A 17981-nucleotide genomic window follows, 5' to 3' on the forward strand; every position below is an offset into this window, starting at 1 on the left:
CATCCAGCCAATCACAGCCATTTGACCAGGGAAGAGTAAACAGTTAAAGTAAAGTAAAGTTCCATTTGTGCATTCTGCTGGCTGTGATAACAGATTAGAGAATAACAGATCAGAGGTATGAAACAGCTATTTAACTAGATAGTAATGTAGAATTTTCTTTTGTAAATTTGTCTTATTATGTGATGTGTCAGCTCAGCTAACATCATTGAACATAAATGAAATAGGCTATCCTAAATGTAATCGTGAGTTAAACTAATCACTAATTAGTCACATTGCAGGGCGGACTTTGGCAAGAATGTGTACAAGTTACCTCTGTGTCCAGAATGTAAACTCATATAGTTCATGTCTTTTAAGCTGAATGTCAAAGGAATATGTTGCTTTAGACGTCATAGTTTTACTCCTTATGTTAGGGAGTAATGTGTGTTTTGCATTTAATAGTTAAAGTTAGAATGAGCTATAGTTTGTATTGTGTATTAAAGCTAGACCACAGTAATATTACTATTTATTATTGAGTTTAAAAAGGGTTCAGATGGTTGTAGCTGTGGCCTGTGAGAGCCACAGCTTACCTGCTTATGTGATATTCTCCTGTTAGCTTTGAGGTGGACTTCGGATGAAGAGGGACTGCTTGTTCCCTGTGGCTGTTGGAGAGGAACTAACGCCTGCTGACACAAAACCTCCGGGACAACTTTTGGTATTTAATTTCCCAATTAAAGACAATTAAAGGTCCCCTTTGGATTCCTAGTAAAACTTTTTAAAAGAAATTGAAGACAGTTTAGGTTGTACTAGTCCATGGACTCAGAAATGACTCTTTACTGATTTGACTCTTTACTGATACTGATTTGTTGGCAGAGTTGTTATGCATCTATAACTATCCATTTCATTTTAATGGAAGTGTAAGTTTCCTTTAATTTCACGTCTATAAGGTATGTAAGGAAGTAGGATAAAGATACTCTGTGATTATCTTAAGTCTAATAAGGATAGCTATGCTCCAGTACAGCAATTCATACAAATAACTGGATGTAAGTAGTAAACTGCTATGAGACCCTAAATAAATTCTGCTGAGTTGTTACACTCATATGGTCTCAGTAATTATTTTATGGTAAGTTGAAGCAGTGGTTACAACTACAGTAGTAGAAAAAATTGTCTAAATGCATGGCGTTCATTTTGATTTGGCATGTTGAGACTGGAACAGGGCTCGAAGGCGGGGGGTTGCCGTGCTCATGTCCCACCTCTAAAACCCCCCACACTTTTAAAATCGCTGCTCCACCCCTGCATTTAGATATTGGTACTGTCTAATTCTCTCTTATCCTGTTATTTGTTATAGTAGTGTTATAGTGGACTAATATATAAAAAACTAGAGAATTGTGAAAAATGTACCCACACACACAAACAACACAGGAAATAACAAGAATAGGAAATATTTATCTATTTGACATACTATGTTTCTCTGAACACCATCACTTAACTCTACCTTTGCCTATAGTAACTCTTTAATTAGTGCAGACGAGCTAAGACAAGAATTTGAAGAATCTTGACAGACAATGAGGCCTGATCAGCTGTTGTGCAAACATCTGTCTTTTCAGTTTCCTGGCTGCTCAACTGCTTAACTCAGGATTTATTCTCATAAGATGTGAAATCCTGTTGCCGTCATTCTGCGGTCCATGAGCAATCAGTGACTAAACACTAAATTGCCAAGGAAACATTATTTGTTTTTATAAAAATATTCTGTTCATTTTTTCGCATGACCTTTCAATATGTTGCATCAACAGGTGAAACTCTGACAACTAGATAAACAGCTTTACTGTCTGTACCCGTTTTCGGATTTTTTTTTTTCAGCTGTAAAAATTCCTTTCCCCTCTCTCTCGCTCACTTCAAGGCAGCAACAGGTACTGCTCTCTTTACCATCAGAATATGCAATCAAATCTTTTGTCTTGTAATGCTAAAATGGATACTGATAGTGAAGTGGGACATTTTCTGGATTCTGAATTTAATGTCTAAAGCTGCACAGCCCTTATTTTGAAGTGTCAACAATGTTAAAAGTATCTCAAGTCAACCTGACATTTTAAGAACAAAATTGCATGATATTACTGAAAGTAGATTTTTAAATCCATCTACATTATTGTTGTTGTTTGATTACCTTTTCAACAGAAGCTTGTCGCCCCATCCTGTGAGTCTGTAGTTATGGTGTATGACAAGTCTTTCATACCTGGTAAATACTGAAGTAAATTAATACAGACATCATACAGCAGCTGTTATGTGAAAATTGTTTGCGTGCCTTTGCTTTGTTGCATGCATAACCTCGAGGGTGTCAGACAATCTTTCACAATTCTGTTTTGAAGTAAAGTAGAAGTACAATGTATGATTGGCTTCTGCAGAAGCTATGACCTACTTCACTTACTAGATGTTGTACAAAGTTCAGTGCAGCTTTTTATTATATGACTCATCCAGTTTCGCAGTTATCTCAAATCTGTGCCAGTGTAAGCAGCTGATTGGCGGAAGAATCTGGAACAATGATGAAACTCCTTTTCTGGTTCAACAGAAATAAGTTTATACAAAACAAATACACTAAATCATTCTCAATCATTATACGTATATTAGAGTCATCTTTGTGTAACTTTCCTTCTACTGTCTGATGTCATTGCATGGATCAGGCTTTGAAGAGTACCATGGGCACTAAAGAGGGAAAAATGACACTGGTACTACGCAAGTTCTCAGTATTCCAAAAACTAATTAGAAAAGTGAAATCTCCCTTAATTTAAAACTTCTGCAGAAAAGCTTCCAAGTGGAATGAACAGGTCCCACCTGCAAACTAGAATAACGACTCCAGCCTGTGTCTCTACTTGCTTGTCCAACATTTGCAGCATTCTTCTGCAAGACAGCAACAGGTAAGAACCTCTTTGCTCCTCAGTTTTAAATCTGTTTCACTTGTGTTTGCAAACAATACTTTTGAAAGGAGATGCAAATCATTTTATTGTTTGGCCTGGAGTGTTAATATGTGCTTGTTATGCATTTGTTAGAGAAATGTAGAAAAATTCAGATGGAGAAAGTTAAATTAACATCATGGTGATCGGTGTAGTGTGTGGTGAACTGCAAAATGTAGCAGAAGTCACAGAGTAATGTCTACCTGTAATGTATAACCACCACTTGTATTTATGTTATAAGTCTACATAATCTTGCGTTACAGTTAAATTACACTGAATTGTGCTGCAATTGTCTAAATATTGCAGCTATGTAATTATTGTTTTCAACAGACGTGAACTACGACATTGTGAGACATTTAAGTCATGGCTAATGAACCTGGTCGAGGAGACAGCATCTCTCCATCAGGTAAAAAAACAAACATTGCACTTTATGCATCATTATGTCCCTCCTTAACATTGTTGACCAACTTTTCATAGACCCACTTTTCAAATAGCAATAAGCAGTGACACTCCTTGTTGGGTGCCTTGACACTTGTGTGGCAGGTTTAGAGAACAGTGTTGGTCTGCTCTGTGGACATATGTGGAAAAATATGTTTCAAACTCAGTGATCACCTGTTTCATACAGTGCAGTTTTTATATGACTGCACTGGTGTTCTCTACACCCTTCGATAATGTACTGCAACTGATTATTTAATCAAAATGAGCAACATTTCCAATGTAACACAAAGTATTCATTGAGCTCAAACATAACTGCATATTGCTACAGATTTAGTTTTGTGAACAATAAGTTTAGTTTCACAATAATCCTCACTCTAATCATCATGATGTCATCCACTCTAGGCACAACTGTTGCCTTCACAGCCAAGCTGAGCGTGAGTGACAGCTACCCCTGTCACTCTGGAGTCCTGAAGTTTGCCAATGTGCTGATCAATGAGGGAGGAGGCTACAGTCCTGACACAGGTCTCTTTACCTGTTCCGTGGATGGCCTCTATCACTTCACTGTGCATGTGTCTGTGTATGGCCGTGGGCAGTGTGCTATATTCAAGAATGGAGAGAAAGTAGTGTCTCTGTATCATACCTCTCTACCTGATAAATGTAGCCAAGTGGCCAGTATGAGCAGTTTAGTCAGACTGTCCAAAAAAGATGAGGTCTGGGTGAACATCTGGGGGCCTGGCAGAAATGATATCTTTGCAACTGATGATAATGACACTGTCTTTACTGGGGTTCGTTTGGGTTAATGACATTAGTGTCAAAATGTCAATAAAGTTCTTAGCTGAGCCTTTCTTTATGAGCCAGTATCGCTTCAGTGTGTGATTACTGTATTACTATATGAAATTTGTTACAGCAAAAATACATTGTGCTTTTGCATCAATAAATTCAGTGTTTTACTGAAATTAACTGTGTTTTTTTATTTACTACACGCCAATAATAAAATAATACGGCTTACATTTTTGCCTCCAGCCGCTGGGAGGCGCTGTCTCGGGAATCATCACATAATTAATGAGTACACGCATGCGCAATTGGTCTGTTTTCAAATGCGTAGAGGCGAATGCGGCGGTAGAAAGTGTCTGAGCATCAATTTTATTGTATTTGTCAGGTTTATCTTCGTTTAAGAGTTATCCTAATGGATTTGGACACTGGAACATACGAGCCGGGATTTGTTGGGATACGGTTTTGTCAAGAATGGTGAGTTTGTGGCCGAACCGAGTCTAGAGAAGTTAACCTAGCCTGCTAACTGAGCTACATGTTACAGCTAACTTACATGCACAATGCTAATGTTAATGTCTCAATTACCTTAAATAGCTGCGTCATATTTTATAAATCAGCTAAAAACTCCAAGAATTCTCTAAACACATTGACTTTGTTTTCTAGTAACAACATGTTATACCCTAAAGAAGACAAGGAGAACCGTATCCTGCTCTATGCGGTAAGTATCTGAATGAGAGGTGTCAGTGGTTTAATCTTGCCAGCTGAGAGAGTAACTCCTCAGTAAATATAACTCATAGACTGTATATAAAACCACACATACAGTCCATGATATAACCAGTTATAACAGCTGTATAGTATGGTGAAACAGTTTGGATAATCTGATGAAAAGTGGTGAGAACACAAACTACCATTCAACTACAATGAATGTGTGGATAACGCAGTTAACAATAGAATGACCAAGTTATGCTCTTGTAATCAGTAATAACAAGAAAAAAAATGCTGACGTTTTCCTCCGATCCACAGCTCCCCCTTGTGTTTAAGTGTTAGGCATCGTAGTAAAACTCTACCACTGTCTTAAATCCACATTCAGATCTGTGTGATCTTTATTTTATGAATGAAAACTGAATTTTTACATCCAGACCACATTAAGCCATGTTTTAATCAAAAACCACTATACTTAGACTTGTCATTCCTGGACTTCATTAACAAGAAGACTGTGTAAATCCCAGTTTCACATTTATATCATCAAACTGTGTTTTAAACAGTTACTGGAGTCTACTTGTTACTTGACACCTGTAAGCATAGTGTTTTGATCTAATCATATAAGTTGTGCAAAAACTGAGAAACATTTTAAAAATATCATCATTTATCTTTCCCTTAATTTTCCCCCTTAAACTCTGAATCATAAGCTGTGGAAGCAACGTCAGCACCATAAAATAAAGGTTCACTGGAAACCATGGGCGTAGCCAGAGTTGATCACATTGACATTTGAAAAATATTAAAGTGTTTGCTCAAAGAGTATAGTGTATGTTCAGTGCATGGGATTAATACGACTTCTTGTGGTACAGGTTGGAAGTGTGCAAAATGTCAACTCAGTACCTGTAATAATCTGGCTGTAATGATCCCTTTTCATCTGTTAAATTTTGAAATGATCTCAACCCACAGTGCAGGAATTGTGACTACCAACAGGAGGCAGACAACAGCTGCATCTACGTCAATAAGATCACCCACGAGGTTGAGTAAGTATAAGAAACCACAGTGTAGACATTTATTTGCTTGAAATTGACCAATTGATCACTTTTCTGTTTTCATCTCTGCTTCACAATGTGACCTACTTCTTGTGTAGCCACTAATGTGCTTCATATGAAAAAAAAAATAGTCATGTAGACAAGTCAGAGATCCAATAACACTTCAGGTATTCACCGAATGATTTATTTGTTTGAAGCAGTTCTGAAATGTGATGGGATCGATCAGGAGAAGATAGATACATGATGGAAGATGGAAATCTTAAAAGATAACCCCTTGATTTTATCTGTGCACATGCAGATCACTTACCTTTATTAATGGTGTAAACAAAATATTGATTGACTACACATAAAACAAAACATTTGTAATATGCCTGATGCTAAAACTTTAATGGCTGTAATTTTAGTCATTTGAGGGCTGCATGTTGGTAATTCTTCAACCATCCTGCTTTCATCTTTCTCCAGTGAGTTGACACAAATCATCGCAGATGTATCTCAGGATCCAACACTACCAAGGACAGAGGACCATCCCTGTCCCAAGTAAGTTTAATCATATTCACTCATTCTCTCTAGACAGTCATATTTGTTCATCTGCTTTTTTGTTGTTGTTGTTGTTGTTGTTGTTTGTGTATGTGTGTGTGTGTGTGTTTGTTTATTTTTGTTTTTTTCCAGGCCTTTATTTGACAGAGTGTAGAAATACAAAATTTATTCTATTATCTTCTATTTTAAGACTAATAACTCTTCTGTTGTTAGTTTAGTGTCTGCATACATTCAGTATTATTGGGCATATCAGGGTTAGTTTTTCTTGCCTCCAGAAGAAACTATTTGTCTTTAGCACAAAAAAATAACTTAAAGCTGCATTAAGTCATTTTTGACCATGAGGGAAGAAAGTTGCCACCTAAACAAATTCAAAGTTTTGATAAACACTACTAATTTATTGAGTTCTTATCTTTAACATCCTTGCAAACATTTGCCCTACGAACGGCTTGATCCCACCTGGCACGTCTGCGTCGCAGTCTGGCTCCGACGCAGCCGCCAGAGCTGATTGCAACCACTCTAGTCAATACCTGTGATACCACCAGACATGCCGCAGTGCGTTTCAGAAGCTTTTCAGAAGTGTCCCAGAAGCTGCTCCCCGCTCCGCACTGCGAAACATACATGTCCAGTCTATTTTTGACGGAAGTTGCGTCAAAGCCGCGTCAAACTGCACAGAGCAGACCGAGCTGTGCAGGAAGTCAGACACAGAAACAGCACCCATGCAGACTCCCCATCATATATCAGCAATAAACACTATTAAAAGAGACAAGTAAAGAAACCATTTAACTACGCAGAGTACTTACCCATAGTAGGAGCACAAAAATGGCGGAAGGCTTGACTAAAGTCAAAACGCTCCGCTTCCGAAACGCTCCTAGTGAGGTAGGACGCCATGTGGAGGACCATACAAAACCGCATCAGAGTCAAAACACAACGGAGACACAACGAGTGGGATCCCGGCATTAGAGTGGTGACTAAACAGCAAACTGGCAACTTAAAGGAGTCTTCCTTTTCATTATCTAACACATGTATTCCAAATATTTATTGGGATTATAGCACTTTTTTGGTATGCCTACTTGAGATAATAACACCATGTCTTTAGCTTGCTGGATGTTTGATCCTCTTTACCAGACACTCTGCCATTTTGAAGTGGAAAAATACGGTACGGTTTGTTTGTGTGAGCTGAACGTATCGACCAGTGGTTTTATATGAAGTGACTAATCTCCGTAACAACTCAACAGGAAAGTTTTGTTTCAGAGTTCCTGTTGTACGATTTCATTATACTTATGTCCTGAGTGTTTTCATCATTAGACCATGCTCCACCTGTTGTCAATCACATGACAATCACAAAAAGACATGAATGTTTCAGGTTGTTACCTCCCTATAAACATTTACAGATTTTATTGTCAAATCCATGCATTTGAATGTTGTTAAATCAAATAGAGACAATGTGCAATGACAAATGATTAGGAAAGAACATACCAAGCATTGATTTATGACACATACACGTGTGTCTGAATCACCGTATTGCCAAATTGCCCACAATCTAGTGAGTAAAGACATCTCACCATTGCTGACATAACAAGACCATAATCCCTTTTTTGTGACAAGGTCTTACGTAAATCTCTAACCATTATCTTTCCACAGCTGGCAGTTGTTCCTCTTGAATGTAATGATAGTTAGTCGGTGAGACTTAGTCACAGAGCTGTGGTTATACAACGTTATTGGGTCACCACAGATTGTCCATGGAGCTTTGCAGAATTGTAACTGATTGTCAGATGTATACAAAAAAGCTAATTTCAGCCACTCTTATAATACAACTCATTAGTTATATGGCTTATTAATTGATTTTTGTGTACATTTGAAGATTTTAACACTTTTCTGGAAGAGAACCTTTGCAGCACATCACTTTCCTTTTATGGTGAACCTGATTGGGAAGTGAAGCAATGTGTTTGAAATGTCGTGGTTTCTAACATTGTGTTCACATCACGTTTCTTCCCAGATGTGGTCACAAGGAGGCAGTGTTTTTCCAGTCTCACAGTATGAAGGCTGAGGTAATAATCCTTTGCAATGAAATACATATGACATATGACCTTTACTCTAAATATCATTTGTATATGAATATATTTATCAGCTTTCTGTGGTCAGCTGTTGTGTTTTTCTCTACACAGGACGCTATGAGGCTGTACTACGTCTGCACGGCCCCTCACTGTGGACACAGATGGACAGAGTAAAGCTGGTGATGATGAAGAGGGTCAAATAATTTGCATCTACAGTGTTGCTGTCTACAAGAACATTTTCCTAGCTGAAGCTCAAACAGAGTTGTTTTTATACTCATCATACCAGTCAGTAAAAATGTGAATATAATATAATGCATGACCATTCAGTTTGTTGTCAAATAGCAGCACTGTTGATGTTTGTAGACCCTGATATCTTTGTATGATGACCTACAGTCTGTCACACAGCATCTTGTGAATATAGTGTATTAATAGTTTTTTACAGCGGCTGTCCTTTTCAAATGTGTTTTGTTAGATTAAATGAATCGGTTGTTTCAAATGTCTCTGAGTATTTAATGGAACAAGTAAAACGTTAAATTATACAAGTAACAAATACTTGCATAATTATACACATTACACTTTTGTTAGCATGGACACTATTGTTTTTGCAGGTTTCAGAGTAATTACTCACATCAAAAACCAAAATTTGAATTTGGTCTTCTCATTTTTCATTTTTTGATTCTGACAACAAAGAAGGTAAAACAGCTCTATTTTTCTGTTTCTGGTTTAAAATGAAAAAGTAAAAAACGTATTTCCACTTTTTCGTTTTTGGTTTTGAACGACAAAACAGATTATATGCTGATACCCATATATTACTGACTTCCTCCTGAAACTCCAAAGACCCCTCACATCATTTGGAAGCGGTTGTGCCCATCCGTGGGAAAAAAACTGCTACTGTTTTCTGCAATGTTGACAGTTTTCACTGAGATGATCAACTTCCTTCTTTTGGAAGTATGTATATTCCAAACAACGTGTTGGGCAACTGTAGACTATTACTCAGCTGGCACAAGCAGTCGGAAAAGACATGCATCCACATGCAACAACAAAGAACAGGGAAGGTGTACTTCCCATGACCACACCTCCTGAAACAAACAGGCGTGTTGATAAGGCGGCTGCACAGCCTGCTGCTGGTCATTGAAACCAAAGACATCTGTTTGTGGAGCTATGGACCAAAAAGGTATGAAAAACACACTACGCATAATATACTGGTACGATTTCAGTTGTGACACAAGGTTTTATTTTGAATATGATTTTGATTGTTTTCAAACTGCTTTCCAGTGATGGTTGTTTCAGTGCTGGAGTGGGGTGCAGCCACCCCTCGAAACAAGGAGACTTTGAGAGGCCCTGCCCAGAGAGTTATTATACACCACACCGCTCTTGCAAACTGCAAGGACCAGAAGGACTGCATGGACCAACTTGTCAGCATTCAGAGAATGCATATGAAAGAAAGGGCCTTCGATAACATCGGATATAAGTGAGTCTCTGTTGCCTTTATTGCTCCAAATTTCAAAAATAATACTCAGCCGATGCAAAATGTAATTGTGGTATAATTTTTATGCAGTATCGTATGTACAAAGTGAACACATTGGAGGAAAATGAGTTATGTATCACTTCTAATGGGTTCGACATCACTTTATGTATGTTTCAGTTTTCTTGTTGGAGGAGATGGGACGGTGTACGAGGGCCGTGGCTGGGGCGTGGTAGGAGCACATACTAAAGGCAACAATCATGACTCATTGGGGATCGCCTTCATGGGAAATTTCAACTGTAAGCATGCTACTATGTCAATATTGGCAGCAAAACAATGGAATAAAATGCTGCAGTTAAATTTCCCATAAGCCTACAGGTGTAATGATAATGGTGCTTGTTTTAATTTCAGATGACACGCCAAGCAAAGAGGCAATTTCGTCAGTCAGACAGCTGCTGGAGTCCGGAGTTTGCGAGGGCTTTTTACACCCACAGTTTGTCCTGTTTGGACACAGAGATTTGGGCAACACAGAATGTCCAGGACAGAAACTTTATGCTGCACTACCACAACTGAGGAGAAGCACATAAAGCTCCCCGCAGATGTTGATGGTTTCCATGGAAAATTCTCTCCTTACCTTTAGTTGCAAACAAAACCTTCATCAGTTCTTTGTTAATCCCAGATATGGAATTAACAAAATGACAACATGAAGAGGAACTTCATTGTTTGAACACTAACTCTCCAATCTTTTTTTCCTCTTTTTACATTTTTTATTTTATCATGGCTGTCTTAATAAATCAGGGAAGGTTTGTGTTGTAACGAGAAGATTTCCTACAGGTCTCACACTCTGTCAGCAGAGGGAGCTGTCACATGGACTCTAGTTGTGCGAAAGGCCTAATCTACAAACTGACAGTGAATACATTTTGATTTTAAAGCAGTTCTCACCTTTTAATGTGATGTCATTCTTCCATGTGCAATATTTATATAGAGTTCAATACATTTTACTAATGAATACTTGATTGATATCATTATGAGTGGACCTTGGTGTAAACATTTACATTTATTCAACCTGTTCTTACATTATGCTACAGATCATTTGTAAATAAATACAAGTTATCAACAATATGATGATTATTTGATTTTTTTTTTTTATTCATGTCAAGAATTCTCTCTTTGCTCGCCTTCTACCGTCGAGGCCTACAAACTGTCTGCCAGTTCTGTGCTCACGTCATGATAATGTCTTCAGGGTGCCGCTGCAAAATCTTTCTCAACAACACAGGACATGAAATCAAATATTAAACAGAGAAAAAGATCCAAGAGGATTACAAGTGTTGAAGCAACAATGCGTGCTTTCTGCACTGCCAGAAACATTCCCAACAAGTGCTCACTTGTGCAGTGCAGGGATTATGAAGGGAGGCCCGTATCAAATGAAGTCAAGAGTAAGTATAAAGGTAACAGATCACATGTGTAGTTCCGGTCGTCATGTCAGATTGGCATGTCAGACACCTAATGAGCATAGTGTTTGATTTGATTAATACAATTTAACAAAAAGCTTTCATCAACAAAAACAAAAAAAATAGTTGAATGCTGGTCCAACGGTAAAGTATGGCCTCTAGTGTGGGGTGGCCCAGACCTGCAGACCTCAAACATACACTGCAGACACATGTAACATTTAACACATGAAAATTAGTGAGTCTACATGGGTGCAAGAGATGCTGGTTGCAGATGTGTTTAGGGGTCTTCTTAACATGTCAATATTTATTTAATGGATTTTATTTTTTAATGTAATTTTAATGTTAGATTAAATTGGCTATTTATGTCAGAAATGCATGCAACAGGACCCTCTGTGCCTTTTTTAAATGTATCTCAACAGCCCAGAAATGTCTCTTTTTGATAGTTATGTCCATGGCCCCTTTGAAGCCTGTGTTGTTTATTACTGGTAGCAGATAATTTACTGTCAGATTAATGAAGAGCATCTGTTTGAGTATCAGAACCACACTGATGTTTATTTTTGTTTTTGTAATCTGGAAAGAAGAAGATTTCTGCACTCATTTTACAGTATGATTTGTGGTCCAATGATAGGTTTGCTCATGTTGGATTGGACAGATCTGCTGCTTATACAATCTTATACAGAGTGGTTTTTGGCCATTTCAGATGTCAAATATCCAAAAATGTTATAAATAGAAATGCATGACTTGTCCCCCTTTCAGGTACAATTATAATAAAGCAAAACACAGTAGCATAAAATAATCTAATAATGTGTTTTGGTAAAAGTAACAGTCCAAATGGATATTATGTAAAACATGGTTTAACAGGCTGTTAGTTCAGTCTTGTGCAATACTTGATTTGAGAGTTGGTTCCTCCTGGTTCTCAACTGTCTGACTCTTGATGGAAATGAGGAAATTAGGTTTCCTTACATGTTTGAGGAGCAGGTTTAGTGAGTTCAAAACCTTCAGGTGCAGATAAATAGAAGACAGATCTCTGATCAGTCTGGCAGAGTGTGTGACCTTTAAACTAATGTTATCATATGTAGGCTCATACATTAATATAATAAGACCTTTGACTCAACATCCACTCAGACCATGTTTCACTCTCTGGCTGAAGTCTGCGTATTTCTATGTTTTCAAGACAACAAAACATTATCCAGCTTGCTGTCTTAACATGTCTCTCTGACATCAGTGTGGGATAAATCACTACTGTCTTCTCACACAGACACACTGATTAATCTGCGGTGCCTTTATTCTTCTAAAAGTCATATTCAATAAAAAGAAACACTGTTAAGTGATAAGTATATTTAAGTATTTATTTATAGACACATAATTAGAGTCGGGAAAGGCTATTTGGAAAATGATTAAAGATTTTACAACTAGGTAGCTTTTGTCATTTTGGTTAAACTCAAATTTATTCAGCAACATGCAGCATATGAACATGATATTGGCTGAAATAACAGGGACTTGAAGACTGGATTCACTGCCACTGTAACATTTCAGTGGATGTACTAAAACGACGATATTCCCCAACATATTAAGTTTTGGTCTGATCACCACAAAGCCACATGTACACAGTGCTGAACTTGCAGAGCTTAATATGGCCCACATATGCGGGGATGTTGATCCACGACTGGTCAGTAACACATTTTCATTTGGATTGATTCTGTCAGAAGAAAAAAGATCTGCAACTTGGTACATTTTTTTTCTCGCTCTATTGAGAATTACCTTGCATTATTGAGAATTACCTTGCATCATTATCTTGCAATAATCCTGCTTTAGAATATAGATTGCTCTGTTCTTTTAAGCCTATAAGAGCTAAATTATGATTCATCTATAGGTTACACCGACTACGTCTTCCTTTTGATCGGCATTTTGCCAAATGATGATATCAACAAAGGTGCGCAGAGAGAAAGAGAGGGGAGGATGAAGCCAGCCCAGGGGGCAAAGGCGCGTGTGAGAGGGTTGAGTTTCATGAGTCACGGAAGTATTATTATTGAACCCGAGAGTTCACTGATCAGTCACACAGATTGACAGCACACTCATTTATCCCGGGTTCAAACGTCTCTCGGCGCGGTTTGGATGGGGGGGCGTGTGTTTTCCGTTAAAAGCATAATATTACCTGCGCATTATTATCGATTATACTATTACTTTTGATTTTATAACAATGGCATCTATACCAATCCAACATTTTAGTGAGCTACGTTATGTTCTAGCTTGCTACTTTGATTGTATGAAGAAAAAGTGATTGGACACCCCAAAATCGTTACAGTAAATTCGATTTCCTGTTTATTAAAATCAGGTCTGCAATCTGGTAGCTCAGAGTTGGAAAACAAACAAATGACGCCCCCAAATGTTTCCCTACTTGAACGAGTCACAAAGTAATGCACTACTTTTAGTAGGCAACGAGTCCTGAGCTGCTGTGATCATGCGCATTTGTTGTCACGCTGTTTGGCCAGTGAGTCTTTGGCTCCTCACCACTCTGGATCAGCGCATCTTTGCTCAGCAGGTTCAGTGACGCGCTCTCCTCTCCTCACCGGACGCCTTTGAGGACTTCAGGTGTGGTTTTACGCACTAAAATGGAGAATTTGAAAACTTCAAATCCTTTGTTCCACAAGTCCTCGTTCAGCATCAGCAGCTTGTTGTTGAGACGAGACGGGGTGAGGAGTGACCAGGAGTCTCCTTCCCAGTCCCAGAAACTGCGCTCCGCTCATCCAGAGAAATCCAGCCGAGACGGAAAGTTTGACAGTGACAAGAAATGCGACAACTCAAAACAATGCACAGAGGCAGAAACCAAACCGGTGGCTGCAAATGGAAAACCAGAAGGAAATAAGGGAGAATCAAAGAAAGGCAGCGGAGCAGAAGACAGCGTTAAACCTGAGAAACCTCCTTTCAGTTACAACGCGCTCATCATGATGGCGATCCGCCAAAGCCCGGAACGACGGCTCACACTCAACGGCATCTATGAGTTTATCATGGACAACTTTCCATACTACCGACAAAACAGACAAGGATGGCAAAACTCAATCAGGCACAACCTGAGTCTGAATAAGTGCTTCGTTAAAGTGCCGCGCCACTATGATGACCCGGGTAAAGGTAACTATTGGATGCTGGACCCCTGCAGTGAGGATGTCTTCATAGGTGGCACATCAGGGAAACTCCGGCGCAGGGCCACAGCTGGCTCCAAGGCCAAACTTGCACTAAAACGTGGAGGGGGTCGTCTGATGTCCTCCAGCACTGCGACCAGTGTGACCTTAGCCGCAACGGGCTCGTTTTACTGGCCGGTACCGCAGTTTCTACCTCTCCAAACGCCAGTGCGCGCCCACCTTGGCGCAGGAAATTACCTGAGTGCTCATCCCCGCTTCTCCAACCACGCCGCATCGGTTGTTTCACAGCGGTCCCGGCTGAGCGCAACAAGTGGTGCAGATGCCGACCGGTTCGTGCAGACTCACCAAGAGATGTCTTACATTGGAGTCAGCTGCGCGCAATCCCGTCGCCATCAGATAGGCACCGCCTGCACCGCCTTCTCCACATCCATCCCTGCGTGCACCTTGCCGCTGTCGGATCCCTGCTCTTTTAACATGATCTCCGGACAAGCCAGCTACTTTTACTCGCACCAACTACCCTGCGCCGCAACGCTTAGTCCGTGCCAAGAGGAGTGCGCAACGAAGACGTCTCCGGGACTATTTTTTTCCAAGAGCGGTCACTCAGACCTCGGAGGATGCTGTAATGACTTTCCAAATTACTGCCCCCAAGTCAGTTCAAGCCCTCCTTTGTCTTGGAACATAGAAAAAATAGCATAAAGGTTGATACCAAATAATATCCAGGATACTGAAGAATTTAGACGGATCAGATCATCATAATTGAAAGAGTGTGCGTATTGGAATTTCTTGGGTTTATCAAACGCCTGGTTAATGAAAATTATCCTGCAAAATTTGCCCTGTAATTTGTATTAAAGTTAAAGATATCTAAACTAAAATGGGCAGTGTTTTGCACTAGGATTAATCCAAACAGGTGTTGTAAAAATTGTGTCAAATTAACACAAAAAAGAATTTAGAAATTGCACATTTGCTCTTTTCAAACATCATTATACAATGTGACAAGATCAAACGTTTATTATCATTATAAAGTATGTAATTATAAAGGCTACTTGGTCTGAATCTATTGAACTGATTTAATGTTTTCTTTTTATATTTATCTCATTCATTATTTTCCACATACCTGTATGCACATGTCAGTATAGATGAGTGAAAAGATGTTTGCGCGCATGTCAGTTTTAGACCTGATGCCTGCGTCTGAAATTGTTCTACTACAAAGTGACCAAAATTAAATGAAATCACATTTACATTTTAAAAAAAAAGAAAAAAAAAGAAATGATCACTCAGTCTGACGTGATTCATTTTAGCCATGCATGTTGACCGTCACCTCAAAACGCTATTAAAATATTGAAGCTGATAACTGTGGATCAGCTGTTCTCCAGTAGGCGCCGAAAAACGTTCCAGTTAACTTAGTTTAAAAAATGAGTTATAAAAATAAGAATCACGCTTTTAAAAGAAAATTGATTACAGCAAAATGCAACGTGGAATGGCGATTAAACTGCTGTTTTCTGCATTTGTTCTTTTCCATTTTATTAATGTTGCAACTAAAAAATCTTACATTCTTATTTGAATTAGCCTACATGTAACTGAATGATGAATAATGCATTTTTAATTGTGTTTTTTTTCACCTCATTAAAACTTTCTGTTGTTGATTGTTCTCATTTGGCTGTTATTGAATGTTTCTGTTGAGAGGTGAGCTCAAAACAAGGACTTAAGATTAATTGTTTAGTAAAATATGAAATCAAAAGAGGCCTGTTAATAGACCTGTTGTCATCCTCTTCTGTAGGTCAACAGTTCAAAGTGCTGTTGAGGGTTTCTTGAGGAAGTATCAACAGTTTGTAGACTGTGATGTCACTTCAACAGGTAGATGTGACATTTGCAGTCAAATCTTATTGATCTGTCTTGTGTTTCACCCAACGCCTGTTCAACTTTCCTTCACCTCTCCTGAGATATAAATATATTATTTATTTAACAGATGTATGGAGATACAGATAGAGCAGCTTCCACGACGGCTGCCTCCTTTAAACAAAAGACTCTTTATATCAAAAGACCCCTAGCCCGTCACCTCTCCAAGCCCAGTCACATTCATTCACAGTCGCCTGTGGTTAAAGCAGACTGGGCTGGATCAGGTAACTGCAACAGCACTGTTGGCAAACTCACAGTCTAGATAGATGCGAAGATAATAACATTTTCATTACTGGCATGAGTAATTGTGGTCGCAGCAGAGAGTGCAGGAGGACAGATCTGTGAATCAACAGGTTTGGTTTGGTTCTATACCCTGAGGAAAGAAGTAAGAAGATACTGTTTGCTGTTTGTCATAAATAACCACCTTTCTTTGACAGCTCTAATAATAACCACGGAGCTCTAAATCACTGATACACTGGAGTCCAGAGTATAGACACTACATCAATATCAGGTTTCACTCTTGTCTTTAACAGACTATTGGAGTTTGGTTCTGATATATGTTGCTGTTGCTGCTAATCTGTCACTGATCATGTGCTGAAAGTTGTGTAATAAGTAATAAAGAATTGTTTTTTTTAAAGGTCACATACCTACTGTATATCAAAAACATGCCTTTCCAGTGCACCACATGATATAAAGGTGTGATTGGAAATGTGCTGTCTCTTTATCAGGACTTTATTTTACCCTATCAAAATCAGATTGTAGGACCTATTTTGTCAGTTTTGTGAATCAGAATAGACATGGATCATAGTTATCAGTGACTGAACATTGGATAAAAGGAGATCATTTTTTATCAGCCTTTAGCAGTTCCCATCTTCACTTTAATTTAGAATGTGACTGTAATCTAATTTAGGTTCAGCATCACATGTTGCCAACATGTTTTACATTTAAAATGTCTGAATTTAACTGAAATACACAGTTTATAAATGCAGCACGTTATTCAGTCTGCAGCCTTCTGAACAAACACCTTTCATCATCTGTTACTCCACAGTTAACCAATCTGTTACCAAGACATTTCACTTTATTTATAGACGGAGAAGACATTGCAATTTTTTCAGAACTCAGGGAGAGAATCCAAAGAAAATATGAAAAAATGCTCAGGAGGGCCTTTCATTTTTCATAAAGTAAAATATAAGATTTATCTCACCTCCCCACCCCAATGATTGCCGTATAATTCCTAAAAAAAAAAAGCAAAGCTTTGGGCCATAATCATATGAATAAAGCTTTTAAAACTTACTCATTATTCAGTTATTTCAGAGTAATCAAAGTATTTCTTCCTTGCCCATCTGATTTTATGGTTGTAGGTTATTATCTGCTCTCCTACTTGGGCAACTGCAAAAGGGTTGTCAGATTATTGCATCCACATCACATGTAGACTAATACATCACACACACACACAGTGTCAGACCACACTGAGCTCATTTTACGGGCCAACTGTGATCGACAGTTTAAGATATAGGTCTGTTGGCCGAGCTAGGTGTCCTTCATAAAGATATAGTAAAG

At 38.6% G+C, this 17981-nt stretch overlaps 3 protein-coding genes across 3 annotated transcripts; all 3 read left to right on the plus strand.

Annotated features, from left to right (window-relative positions):
- The first annotated feature begins 4434 nt into the window (after nt 1–4434).
- polr2i (RNA polymerase II subunit I) lies at nt 4435–8965 on the plus strand. The gene is made up of 6 exons (XM_067594293.1): nt 4435–4607; nt 4794–4848; nt 5796–5869; nt 6341–6415; nt 8412–8463; nt 8581–8965. The coding sequence occupies exons 1-6, from the start codon at nt 4546–4548 to the stop codon at nt 8641–8643; spliced, it is 381 nt and encodes a 126-aa protein (XP_067450394.1). The 5' UTR covers nt 4435–4545; the 3' UTR covers nt 8644–8965.
- Nucleotides 8966–9501: 536 nt separating this feature from the next.
- pglyrp5 (peptidoglycan recognition protein 5) lies at nt 9502–11054 on the plus strand. Its single transcript, XM_067594292.1, has 4 exons — nt 9502–9643; nt 9745–9940; nt 10115–10233; nt 10346–11054. The coding sequence occupies exons 1-4, from the start codon at nt 9631–9633 to the stop codon at nt 10519–10521; spliced, it is 504 nt and encodes a 167-aa protein (XP_067450393.1). The 5' UTR covers nt 9502–9630; the 3' UTR covers nt 10522–11054.
- A 2943-nt stretch (nt 11055–13997) lies between these two features.
- Nucleotides 13998–15328, plus strand: foxg1c (forkhead box G1c). Its single transcript, XM_067595767.1, has one exon. It carries the CDS (start codon nt 13998–14000, stop codon nt 15219–15221), a length of 1224 nt encoding a protein of 407 aa, XP_067451868.1. The 3' UTR covers nt 15222–15328.
- The last annotated feature ends 2653 nt before the right edge of the window (nt 15329–17981 follow it).

This window comes from Thunnus thynnus, chromosome 7, assembly GCF_963924715.1.
Source record: "Thunnus thynnus chromosome 7, fThuThy2.1, whole genome shotgun sequence".
Classification (NCBI taxonomy): domain Eukaryota; kingdom Metazoa; phylum Chordata; class Actinopteri; order Scombriformes; family Scombridae; genus Thunnus; species Thunnus thynnus.